Source organism: Bombina bombina, chromosome 1 (genome assembly GCF_027579735.1).
Source record: "Bombina bombina isolate aBomBom1 chromosome 1, aBomBom1.pri, whole genome shotgun sequence".
Lineage (NCBI taxonomy): Eukaryota > Metazoa > Chordata > Amphibia > Anura > Bombinatoridae > Bombina > Bombina bombina.
Genome location: NC_069499.1, coordinates 1,509,810,344 through 1,509,823,163, shown reverse-complemented (window position 1 = coordinate 1,509,823,163; position 12,820 = coordinate 1,509,810,344). Strand labels below are relative to the sequence as shown.

The 12,820-nt window shown below is 42.9% G+C and overlaps 1 protein-coding gene across 2 annotated transcripts in view; it reads left to right on the top strand.

Moving 5' to 3' along the window:
• PECAM1 (platelet and endothelial cell adhesion molecule 1) overlaps window positions 1-12,820 on the top strand; it is a 526,904-nt gene that overhangs the window by 453,963 nt on the left and 60,121 nt on the right. For both annotated transcript variants that reach the window (XM_053708076.1, XM_053708083.1), the window contains one exon: window positions 1,888-1,950. In XM_053708076.1, the coding sequence (XP_053564051.1) occupies window positions 1,888-1,950 (63 nt within the window). The remainder of the gene's footprint in view (window positions 1-1,887; window positions 1,951-12,820) is intronic.

The window sequence follows — 12,820 nt, the reverse complement described above, 5'->3', positions numbered from 1 at the left end:
ACAGTGCAGGGAGCTGCTCAAGCAAGCCAGGAACCAGCACCCTGCAACACTAAGCCTTTATACAAATGATTGTGGTTCGATTCAGTCTGCAACATTCCATAATCAATCATCAGTTCTGTCAGCCCTCAACGCTCTATGCCAGTAGTCAGCCCCCCTGCCAAATGCCAATGCAAAGCCCCCCTGCCAAATACCAATGCAAAACCTCTACTGCCAAATGCCAGCTTTCAGCATTCACCTACACAAAGTCAATGCTCACCTTTCGCTAACAAACATACACCAATGCTCAGCACGTGACCCATCAACTAATGCTCAGCAATAGCGAACCCTCAAATCCCGCAGGATCTCCCTCAACATATACTGCTGCTTGGGCAGCAAAAACTTTACTCTTCCAGTAATATTGCGCAACTTTCCTGACCGGTCGCAGAGTTCTCCAACTGGCAGAACCTTACCTGCTCCGGTCACCATCCCCTGTGCTGGTTCTGCGCCTCCCAAAAAACGACTTGGGGGCCAATTTATCAAAGTGTCAATCGGCGCCAATGCATCTGTTTCTGTGCGAGCCTTCAGGCTCGCCGGAAACAGGAGTTAAGAAGCAGCAGTCTTAAGACCACTGATCCTTAACTAATACGCCTCCTCTGAGGCGACGGACATCAATCTGCCCGATCGTGTACGATCGGATTGATTGACACTCCCGGCAAATCTGCAGGGGGAGGCATTGCACAAGCAATTCACCAGAACTGCTTGTGCAATGGTAAATGCTGACAGCGTATGCTGTCGGCATTCAGCGATGTCTGGAGGACATGATCCAGTACAGCGTATCATGTCCACCACACATTGATAAATCAGCCCCTTGGTATCTTATTATTATGCAGCCAGGCTAGCCCAAACAGCTTTGTGGCATAATAGGGCAGTACCTACAATAGGTACCACTGAAATCTGACATACTTGATTTGTCCCCATCTTTAAATTATTATGATGCTCTAGGGGCTGCAGCCCCTCCTTCTGGAAGACATACATAACTGTAGCACATTGAGTTTTCATGTGGGATATATAGTATTGGTTACATTTTCTCTATGTGGGATAAGTTTGTGCCCTACACCCTGTCTTCCTTGGCTCCCCCTGATACTCAGTTTGTACAGAATAAATAGGAAAATAATGCAATGGTTTATTTATTAATTTTACACACTATTTAGAGTTAGACTTGCTGGACCCAGTTTGCTAGTTTCAATATCTTCAATTGAGGTCATTGGTACAAAAAAAATTGATATCTAGATAGGTACTGTGCACATATCTGTGGCACCACATGACAGGAAATAGTGCTGCCACCTAGTGCTCTTGCTAATGTATAACATTGTTGCAAAATTGCTGTTATATAGTACTGCAGACACGTGCACGCTACTGAACTTACCTCCTTGCTTTTCAAGAAAGGATAACAGACCGCTGCTTCATAACTTCTGTTTCCGGCGAGCCTGGAAACAGGGGCGGAAACAGGGGCATCAAGCTAATAATTCGGCCCCTTAGGGTTTACAAGATATAGCTTTGTCAGGGAGGTTAATATTGTGGAGGTTTTTTTCTTTCTTTGTCCCATTACTCCGCCGCTGAGATTTTTATACAGTATAAGGTTGATTCTGCACTTCCGGTCTCCTCATGAGCTAACCTTTGATATATAAGAATGGTTTTCTTTTCAGGAACTTCAATGTTGTAATTACATTATTAGCTGTACTGTATCTGAATGTTCAGAATGCCCGTATAGCCATGTTTTGTTGCAACTGTGTTTAGTTGTAAGAAAATCAATAAAAATATATATATATATTTAAAAAAAAAAACAACAGCATATTATTTAGTTTATGAGGATTTTCACTCATAATGATATCTCTGCTTTCTGCTTAGTTTCTGGGACTAGCCAAACTGAGGATGAAAATCACGTTGATAAAATGGCAGAGGAAAAAACAGGTATTGTACTTTTTTCCATACGTTCAATTCATGCTAAACTAATCTAATTAGATTTTAGGAGGAAGTAAGTAAAAATATAGCTAAAGGGGAATCAGTTGATGTGATATACTTGTATTTTGCAAAGGTTTGATACAGTGCCACATGAGAGATTAATGTACAAAATTAAGGGACTGTGAATAGCTGCAAATGTTAGATCATGGTTAAATAACTAGATAAAAGACAGGGAGCAACGAGTAGTAGTAAACAGATCATACTCAGATTGGACAAAGGTAACCAGTGGAGTCCCCCAGGGATCAGTAATGGGCCCTGTTCTTTTTAATATTAATGACATGGAGCCGGAGGCGTAACTATGAACCACAGGGCCCAGGTGCAAGAATCTAAGAAGGGCAGGAGTGGGCATGACCGGGGGGCATGACTGACATGAAGGGGGCGTGGCCAAAGTGAATGCCCTGCAGGGGGCGTGGCCTGGCATGAAGGGGGCGTGGCTGGGCAAAGTCGCGCAATAGAGGGGAGAGAGATAAAGAGGGGAGAGATATAGAGAGATAGAGAGGGGAGAGAGATAGAGAGGGGGGGAGAGAGATAGAGAGGGGGGAGAGAGGGGGAGAGAGGTGAGAGAGAGGGGGGAGAGAGAGAGAGAGAAGGGGGAGAGAGAGAGGGGGGGGGAGAGAGAGGGGGGAGAGAGGGGGGGAGAGAGAGAGGGGAGAGAGAGAGAGAGAGAGGGGAGAGAGAGAGAGAGAGAGGAGGGGAGAGAGAGAGAGGGGGGAGAGAGAGCGACAGAGAGAGGGGGGGAGAGAGAGAGAGAGAGGGGAGAGAGGGGGAGAGAGAGGGGGGGAGAGGGGAAGAGAGGGGGGAGAGAGAGGGGGAGAGAGGGGGGGAGAGAGAGAGAGGGGGGAGAGAGGGGAGAGAGAGAGCGCAAAAGAGGGGGGAGAGAGAGAGCACAAAAGAGAGGGGGGACGAGCCCAAAAGAGAGGGGGGAGAGAGAGCGCAAAAGAGAGGGGGGAGACAGTGCAAAAGAGAGGGGTGGAGAGATAGCGCAAAAGAGAGGGGGGAGAGAGAGCCCAAAAGAGAGGGGGAGAGAGAGCGCAAAAGAGAGGGGGGGGGAGAGAGAGCGCAAAAGAGAGGGGGGAGAGAGAGCACAAAAGAAAGGGGGGAGATAGAGAGCAAAAGAGAGGGGAGAAAGAGCACAAAAGAGAGGGGGAGAGAGAGAGCACAAAAGAGAGGGGGAGAGAGAGCGCAAAAGAGAGGGGAGAGACAGAGGGGGGAGAGAGAGAGCGCAAAAGAGATGGGGAGAGAGAGAGAGCAAAAGAGAGGGGGGAGAGAGAGAGAGCAAAAGAGAGGGGAGAGAGAGAATGCAAAAGAGAGGGGGAGAGAGAGCACACAAAAGAGAGGGGGAGAGAGAGAGCGCAAAAGAGAAGGGGAGAGAGAGAGCGCAAAAGAGAGGGGGGAGAGAGAGAGCTCAAAAGAGAGGGGGGAGAGAGAGAGCTCAAAAGAGAGGGGGGGAGAGAGAGCTCAAAAGAGAGGGGGAGAGAGAGCGCAAAAGAGAGGGGGGAGAGAGAGAGCGCAAAAGAGAGAGGGGAGAGAGAGAGAGCAAAAGAGAGGGGGGAGAGAGAGAGCGCAAAAGAGAGGGGGAGAGAGAGAGCTCAAAAGAGAGGGGGAGAGAGAAAGCTCAAAAGAGAGGGGGGAGAGAGAAAGCTCAAAAGAGAGAGGGGGAGAGAGAAAGCTGAAAAGAGAGGGGGAGAGAGAGAGCAAAAGAGAGGGGGGAGAGAGAGAGAGAGAGAGAGAGAGAGAGAGAGAGCAAAAGAGAGGGGAAGGGAGAGAGTGCAAGGGGTGGGACCGCTGTACTGCAAAAAATGGCCCGTGTGAACGGGCTTTAGGACTAGTTGAATTCATAATCTGCCTGCCTTTAAAAACTAGTCAAATAAGCAATGAGCACAGACAGTGCCTATTCGCTAACATTACAGTACACTGATACCAAGGATAGTAATTCAGTAGCATTTAACCAAATCACTTACCCATTATCATTTACACTACTAATAAGGTCACTTATTTTATAGTTAGTTTCCTAAGCCATGACACAGGAGTAGATATATTAATTCATACTCAGGTAATTTGCTATTTTAGGTACGCCTCTTATTTAGTCTCTCAATTATATTATGTACTCTCATATAACCAAGTTTCTTAAACTACATTATCTACACCCACTACCCACCCAGGATAATCACCATGCAGAATGTATATCAGCTATACTATATTACCTTTACTGCCAGTGTTGGCTTTGTCATTGATTAAAGCAGGTAGCTGTCTAGGGTTTCATTTAATCAGACAGTTCTCTCTTTCTGCCCAAGTAATGTAAAAGTGTAATGATCTACTCTTCTTACACATGATGTACTGTACTGCATAATTAGCAGGCCTTTTATAATCTATTGGATGATATACATTAGGGGGTTCAGTATTTCTCTTCTTAGCTCTGATACATTCTGTATCATTTCACACTATTGTGTTAAAGTCACTCCAAGTAAATGTTGCCTAGGGTCACCAGTGGTATAATAAATAAATCTAATCGTATGTATATGTCTACACCATCCCTCTACTATATGTATGCAAACTAGCTTACTCATCCTTCAGTATAATAAATACAACAACCCTTACCCTAGCAATGCCATCTACCCATAATCAGCTTACATTATATGCATAATGCCCCCATGCCTAGTTTACACACTGTACAGTACCACATAGCCAGCTCAATCACTTGCATTACATTATCTAAATTGTTTTGGGGGTACTAGACCTGGTGAGTGGGCTGCGTGTGATTTGGGAAATAATATATATATATAGAATGGCTTAAATCAAATGGTCATATGTAGTGATTGTGTGTGAAGTGTTAATAATCATGGTGTTTGAGTGAGTATACATACTGTGCAAGGTAAGTGACCTTGGTATGGTGCAATGTGAGATCTGGCTACCTATGTAATTACATAGGTCCCCAGGTCTAGTAACCCCCAAAACAATTTAGTCACACTTTAAGCCTCTATTAACCCCTACCCCATAACCTGTGCCAAGCAGTCTCTCAAACTTAGACACAAGTCAGTGGCAAAGGACATGCGTTACATTTCAATTTCATAAATTATAGTAAAAAAAAGTAATGGAGAGAGGGTAATCTTCATTGATTCTGAACACTCAAGACATCGTAGTTTATTTTATCATTTGGAATTTCTGTGCTAAAAGGGGCAGTGATGTAAAAATAACATGTGTGTCACTCTCTGTCTAAGCTGAGTGAGCTCAGCTCACTGTGGGGTGGGTCCGTGTAGTGCCGTGAGTGACCGGTCCGTGCCCCCCCGCGGCCCCCCTGTCTGACTCTGAGTCTGAGCCTGGACTGAGGTGCTCACTGCTCATCACCGATGTCACCGTCCATGCCCCCGTGCCGCGGCCCCCTCCCTCAGCCTGAGCAGACGGCCAGGCGCACTCAGGCAGCTGAGGCAGCTAAGCTATACGGACCGGACCCCGGACCCGGTGTGCTTACCTGAGAGGAGTCGGATTTCCAGGACCACCATAGACAGAGGTAGGTAGCACTTTTCCAGTCCAGACCAGTGCCCAAGGAGGAGGGACTCCCACTACTGGACCCGCCAGGACAGTCACTCACAGGAGCAGGTCCCCATATGTTCCCAGTCCCCACCGTCAACAGACTCTCCTGCTACTGACTGCTGCCTGCACCGCACGTGCAGTCACGAGACTGCAGTGCCAATGTTGTTGAGATACACTTGACGTGCGTGCAGTGCAGCCAGTCAGTCAGGACTCAGGAGTGAGGAGGAGCCTGGAGGGAGAACTAGATGGTTGGATGGATATCAGTCAGATTCAGTGCGTAGTCGCACACGGCCCACCGCGCAACAACACAAACTAGAATTGGCGCACTCACATCCCTGGCATGTGCTGCTGTGCCTGGCTGCCCTAGTGCGGCAGTGTGCCCCCTATATATAAAAAAAAATAAAAATATTAATAAAAAAAAAAAACCTGCCTTGTTGGCCCCCCCCCCTGTTTGGGAGACCTGCTGGGCCCGGTCGCAATGGCGACCTTTGCATCAACGTTAGTTACGCCCCTGCATGGAGCAAGGATTAAATAGTAACATCTCTATTTTTGCTGATGATACAAAGTTGTGTAACGTTATTAACTCAGTGCAGGATGAAATTGCTTTACAAGGGGATCTACAAAAATTAGAATAATGGGCAATAATGAGATTTAATACTGGTAAATGTAAGGTTCTACATTTTAAAAGTAAAAATAAGCAGGCAACCTATTATTTAAATGGGACTACACTTAGCAAAACAGAGGAGGAAAGGGATTTGGGAGTACTTATAGATAACAAGATAAAGATGGATGCACAATGCAGGGCAGTGGCTTCTAAGGCTAATAAGATACTAGCATGTATTAAAAGTGCAGTTCTGGGGACCAATCTCAAAAAAATACATTGTAGATTTAGAACATGTTCAGAGAAGGGTACAGAGCCTAGCAACACTGGTAGATGGCTGCACACTAATTGAGCTCTGTAGTCCCCAATGTTCTTACTCAAAGTATTGTGCAACCATCCACTTAAATATCAGTCTGTAAAGCTGCCTTAAGTGCCCGAAATCACAATAATAAACCCTCCCACTTCCAATGACATACAGAAGATAGACCCAGATTGTTAACAAAACAACATCCTAACCATCCAAAAAGGGATTAAATTCCCCATTTGGGACACAGCAAAAGTCAATAAGGCCCACATAATCTGGTATATGACAGTAATACCAAAGGCAGTACACAATAACTTCCAACAACAGCAGAAAACAATATGATACCAAACAAAAGATCGCCAAGACCTTCCAAAAGCGCTCAGACCTCCAATATGGAGAATTATCTCATTGCAGCGGACTCCACTCCTACAATCAACAGAGACCCACAGGATATTCATAAACAAACAGTCGCAGCTCAAATCCACAGTACAGATCTAACTCCACACAACAAGATGACCTTAAACTACTCTCATCAAAAGAGGATTTTAAGGAAGCTATGTTAGATGTCAAAACTATGTGTAGAGAGCTTAAAAAAGATATAACATCAGTGGATCAAAGAGTCGCCCAGATTAAGGAGAAACAAGAAAGCTTATACTCAGGTATGCAACACTAATCAAGGCTAATAAGATACTAGCATGTATTAAAAGTGTAGTTCTGGGGACCAATCTCAAAAAAATACATTGTAGACTTAGAACATGTTCAGAGAAGGGGCGGAGCCTAGCTACACTGGTAGATGGCAGCACACTAATTGAGCGCCGTAGTCCCCAATGTTCTTACTCAAAGTATTGTGCAACCATCCACTTAAATATCAGCTTGTAAAGCTGCCTTAATCTGCTAAAGGTGAACGGATCACCTTCTTATCAGAACAGCCTGCCGAAAATACATCTAAGAGGCAAAACAACAACATTGGCTGACAGACGCTGCGGCCTAGGCCACCCGCGAACCTATTAGCGGTACCAATAGCCCTCAGGCAACATCAGGACAACAGACTGCCGAGCTTGAAGAGGAGACGATAGATCAAGGCAGTCAGCCACGTGGTGAGTCCCACTCCTCCACTGAGCCGCTAATGATTATAGCAATAAGGCTTAAACATACGCCACGATAAGGCTCAATGGGAGATCCCTACCACATTAGGCCTAATAAAGATTTGACCCATAATCAGTAAACATTGCTGACGAATCTGCTTTTCAAAGCGCCACAAGGCCACAAAACCATCAAGTGGAGAAGAAATAAAACATCCCTCACAGGGCCTGAACCAGAATCCCACACCACTAGGGTAGACACAATACTTCACTACTTCATACCACTTTAAAGGTACAATTTGAGAACAAGTAATATACAAAGGTAAACAAATTGCCCAGGCAGAAATGAATAACATCTAATGCCCTATTAAGTCGCAACTTTAAAACACAGGTAACGGACTGAGATACAAAGACAAGGACTGGCTTGTTAATCAGCCAATATGATTTTTTCTACCTTAATTCCGATTGGAATCTAAGGGGTGCCATCTTGGATGATGTCACTTAAAGAGATATTCATTACGAAGAAGCCGTCGTTTGAAGAGGATGCTCCGCAAAGATAGAAGACGCCATCTGGATGAAGACTTCTGCCCGTCTGGAGGAGCACTTCTGCCTGTCTGAAGGACCACTTCTACCAGCTTCGTTGAGGACATCTTGCCGCTTGGATGAAGACTTCTCCCGGTAAGTGAATCTTCGGGGGTTAGTGTTAGGATTTTTTTAAGGGTGTATTGGGGGGGGGTTATTTTTTAGGTTAGGGCTCTGGGCCTGCAATAGAGCTAAATGCCCTTTTAAGGGCAATGCCCATCCAAATCCCCTTTTCAGGGCAATGGGGAGCTTAGGTTTTTTAGTTAGTATTTTATTTGGGGGGTTGGTTGTGTGGGTGGTGGGTTTTACTGTTGGGCGGATGTTTGTATTTTTTTTAAAGCAAAAAGAGCTGATTTCTTTGGGGTAATGCCCCGCATAAGGCCCTTTTAGGGGCTATTGGTAGTTTAGTTTAGGCTAGGTTTTTTTTTTATTTTGGGGGGGGCATTTTTATTTTGATAGGGCTATTAGATTAGGTGTAATTAGTTTAAAGATCTGTAATTTGTTTTTTATTTTCTGTAATTTAGTGTTTGTTTGTTTTTGTAATTTAGCTAATTTAATTTAATTTAATTTAATTGTAGTGTAGTGTTAGGTGTTAGTGTAACTTAGGTTAGGTTTTATTTTACAGGTAAATTTGTATTTATTTTAGCTAGGTAGTTATTAGGACAGACTTGTAATACCGGCGTTATGCAAGTCCCATTGAAAAAAGGGTTTACGAAGTTTACATAAGTCGGTTTGCGGTAAGGCCAAAAAAGTGTGCGGGGCCCCTAAACCTGCAAGACTCGTAATAGCAGCGGAAGTAAAAAAGCAGCGTTAGGACCTGTTAACGCTGCTTTTTTACCTTACCGCAAAACTTGTAATCTAGCCGGAATAAAGCAAATTAGATAATAGTAGTAAAATGGAAAGTTGTTTAAAATTGTATTTTCTATCTGAATCATGTAAAGGAAAAATTGTGGTTTTATGTCCCTTTAAGAATTTTACTGTTTAATATCCCCTTAAAAAGCTCATACTTGGTTCTGCCAACCTAAATAATGCTATTATGACAACAAAGTGTACAGCTATTTTAAAACAAAAACATATTTGTATATGTTTTTATTAACCATGTGATCAGTTTAGAAACTGTTTTAGCAGAAACCTTTTAGAGCAATAACTGAATTTCTTTCCTATGATATGGAGAGTCCACAACGTCGCAGGAGGAGGCAAAGAACACCCCAGCAAAGCTGTTAAGTGTAACTGCCTTACCCATAACCCCCAGCCTCTGTCAATGGAAGCTGTGCGAAGTTAGTGTCTGAAGAATTTAATCCTTGTATGGGTACTTTTCCCTGCAAGTAAGGATTGGGGTCAAGCTGTGTCCACGTCAGTCTCTTGAGTAAGAGTAGTGGTGGCTTTTAGCAGTTAAAAGGCAGTCCTTTGCTTTACTTTTAACACTTTGCTACCCCTTTGTGAAAAGCCAGGATTGGTTACTCTGTTCTTTCTTTTCCTACAGGTTCATGACAGGGAGCGTAGTGCCTGCCACACCTTGAGGATCAGCATCTCTTATACAATCTAAGGTAAGTGCCTTTGCCTTCTAGGTAATGAAGGACAACAGCATTAATGGGGTTAATCAACCTCCAGATTGTTATTTTGCAAAATAATAATCCTTGTTCAACTTAAAAGGAAACTGAACCCAAATTTTTTCTTTCGTGATTCAGATAGAGCATGACATTTTTATTTTATTATGAATTTTTTTTGTTCACTTGCTATCTTTATTTGAAAAAGAAGGCATCTAAGCTTCTTTTTTGTCTCAGAACTCTGGAAAGCACTTTTTTATTGGTGGATGAATTTGTCCACCAATTAGCAAGAACAACCCAGGTTGTTTACCAAAAATGGGCCGGCATCTAAACTTACATTCTTGCATTTCAAATAAAGATACAAAGAGAATGAAGAAAATTTGATAATAGGAGAAAATTTGAAAGTTGCTTAAAATGTCATGCTCTATCTGAATCACGAAAGAAAAAAAATTGGGTTCAGTGTCCCTTTAAGGATTCATATGGGCACATTTTATTGGCATTTTTCTAAAGGAGATAAATTATTCCTAATTTGGAGAAAGAGCCAGAGTTCTCTCAATAGGCTGGGACAGAGATACTTTTTTTTTATTAGAGACATGTGTAAAAGGATCAGAAGGGTTATGGCTGGTGAGCCAAAGTATTATTCTTACTTGCGCTGTACCAAGGAAGAGTTGCTTTATGTATATTAAATATTTTAATTTTTATAGACAGTTGATTTTAACTGGCACCTTTTTCTCTCTACAGAGAAGTTGTTGCGCACTTTCTTTTCGGTCCGGTCACGTGACACCCGCACTTCCGGTTTAGTGGAACGGTGCCTTTGTGACCGGACTGATTGGCAGTTGAATTCAGCTTTTCAAAGTGGAAGCTGCATTTGGTGTTCTCATCAGATTGTATTGCTGAGCAAGTCAGAGTCCATTCCTAATGCTAGTGGGATATTTCCTTGCCAGTAGGTACCTCAGGTAATCTGAGGTATTTTTGGTATTAAAGTTTTTTCTTTTCCTCATTTAATTTTTAAGCTTTATTAAGTTTAAAGCTTTTTTTTACTTTTCTGTCATAGGCAATCTGTGTTATTTTTCTGGGGACATTTGATTTTTTACATTTCATAAAATTTAAAGCATTTTATTTTTGTATCTCATTACTTGTGGGAATTATTAGCTATGGACTTAGAACAGGATCAGTCTAGCGCCATGGATAAATGTTTACTTTGTTTAGAAGCCCAAATTGTTTTGTCTATGCAATTTTGTTCTTCTTGTTTATCTAAGACTTTAAAATTTAAAGACAAATTACTCCCTTCTGAACCTAATGTCTCTAAGGATAATGCTGTGCGTGATATGCCTCAGCTTTCTCCTCAAACGTCCCAAGCCTTAGTTGTTTCTGATACTATGCCTTCCGTGTCCTCTAATTCACCTAGGGGTGTTTATTTACCTGGGGATTTTGCCGCTCAGGTTTCTTCTGCAGTAACAGTGGCTTTGTCAGCTTTCCCTTCATTGGGTAAGCGTAAGAGAAAATCTAAACACTTGCCTAATGCTAAGGTTTCTGTTTCTAGAACTGCATTAGCCACTCTTGCTCAGATGTCTGATGATGAAAATACTTCAGTAGCTTCTGAAGGTGAGATTTCAGACTCTGACACTTTAGCAGAAAAATCTTCAGAATCTGAAGAAGTTAATTTTAGATTTAAGGTTGAGCACCTCCGATTACTTTTGAAGGAGGTTCTAGCTACTTTGGACGACTCTGAACCAGTGGTTGCTATCAACCCAATAAAGTCATCAAAATTGGAAAGAGTCTATGATTTACCATCTTCTGTGGAGGTTTTTCCTGTACCAAGGAAGATGTCTGAAATTATTGCTCAGGAATGGGACTAACTAGGGGTTCCTTTTTCCCCTTCACCTGTTATTAAGAAAATGTTTCCTATAAGTAGAAGAATCTATTTCTACTCTGCTAAGAGAACTACCATTCCTATAGAGGATAGTTGCTCTTTTAAGGATCCAATGGACAAAAAGCTAGAGGTTTATTTAAAAAAGATGTATGTCCATCAAGGGTTACAGTGGCAACCAGCAGTGAATATTGCTACGGTTGCAGCTACTGCATCTTATTGGTGCGATGAGTTATCTGATCTTATTACAGAGGAAACTACTGTAGAGGAGATCCAGGATAGGATCAAAGCTCTTAAATTGGCCAACACTTTTATCTGTGATGCAAATATGCAAATAATTTGTCTGGGAGCTAAGATGTCTAGCTTCACAGTTCTAGCTCGCAGGGCTCTGTGGTTAAAATCTTGGTCAGCTGATGGCTCTTCTAAGGCCAAGCATTTGGCTTTGCCTTACAAGGGAAAGACTCTGTTTGGACCTGGTCTTTCAGAGATTACAGATGGAAAGGGATCTTTTCTACCTCAGGATAAGAAGAACAGACCTAGAGGTTATCAGACTTCTAATTTTCTTTCCTTTCGTAACTTTAAGGGACAAAAGTCCTCCTCTTCCTCATCTAAACCAGATCAACCCAGATCTTCTTGGAAATCCAGCCAACCCTGAAATAAGGGAAAACAAAACAAGAAGCCTTCTGCTGACTCTAAATAAGCATGAAGGTTCCGCCCCAGATTCCTGTGCGGATCAGGTGGGGGGCAGGCTCTCTCTTTTTTCGTCAAGCCTGGATATGCGATATCCCAGACCCTTGGGTGGTGGACATAGTATCTCAGGGTTACAGAATGGGATTCAAGTCTTGCCCTCCCAAGGGCAGATTTCTCATGTCAAGACTTTCCTCAGACCAAATAAAGAAGGAAGCCTTCTTAAACTGTGTAACAGACCTATTCTCTCTGGGACTTATTTTTCCTGTCCCTCTAGCAGAACAAGGTCTAGGATTCTACTCAAATCTATTTGTGGTTTCCAAAAAGGAGGGAACTTTTCGGTCCATTTTAGACCTCAAGTGTTTTAACAAATTCCCCAGGGTTCCGTCCTTCAAGATGGAAACTATTCGTTCCATTCTCCCTTTGGTACAGAAACGTCAGTTTATGATGACCATAGACCTGAAGGACGCATACCTTCACATTCCCATACACAGGGAACACCATCAGTATCTGAGGTTTGCCTTTCTGGACAAACACTTCCAATTTGTTGCACTTCCTTTTGGTCTGGCCACGGCTCCCAGAATATTCACAAAGGTTATGAGGGTTCTTTTAGCT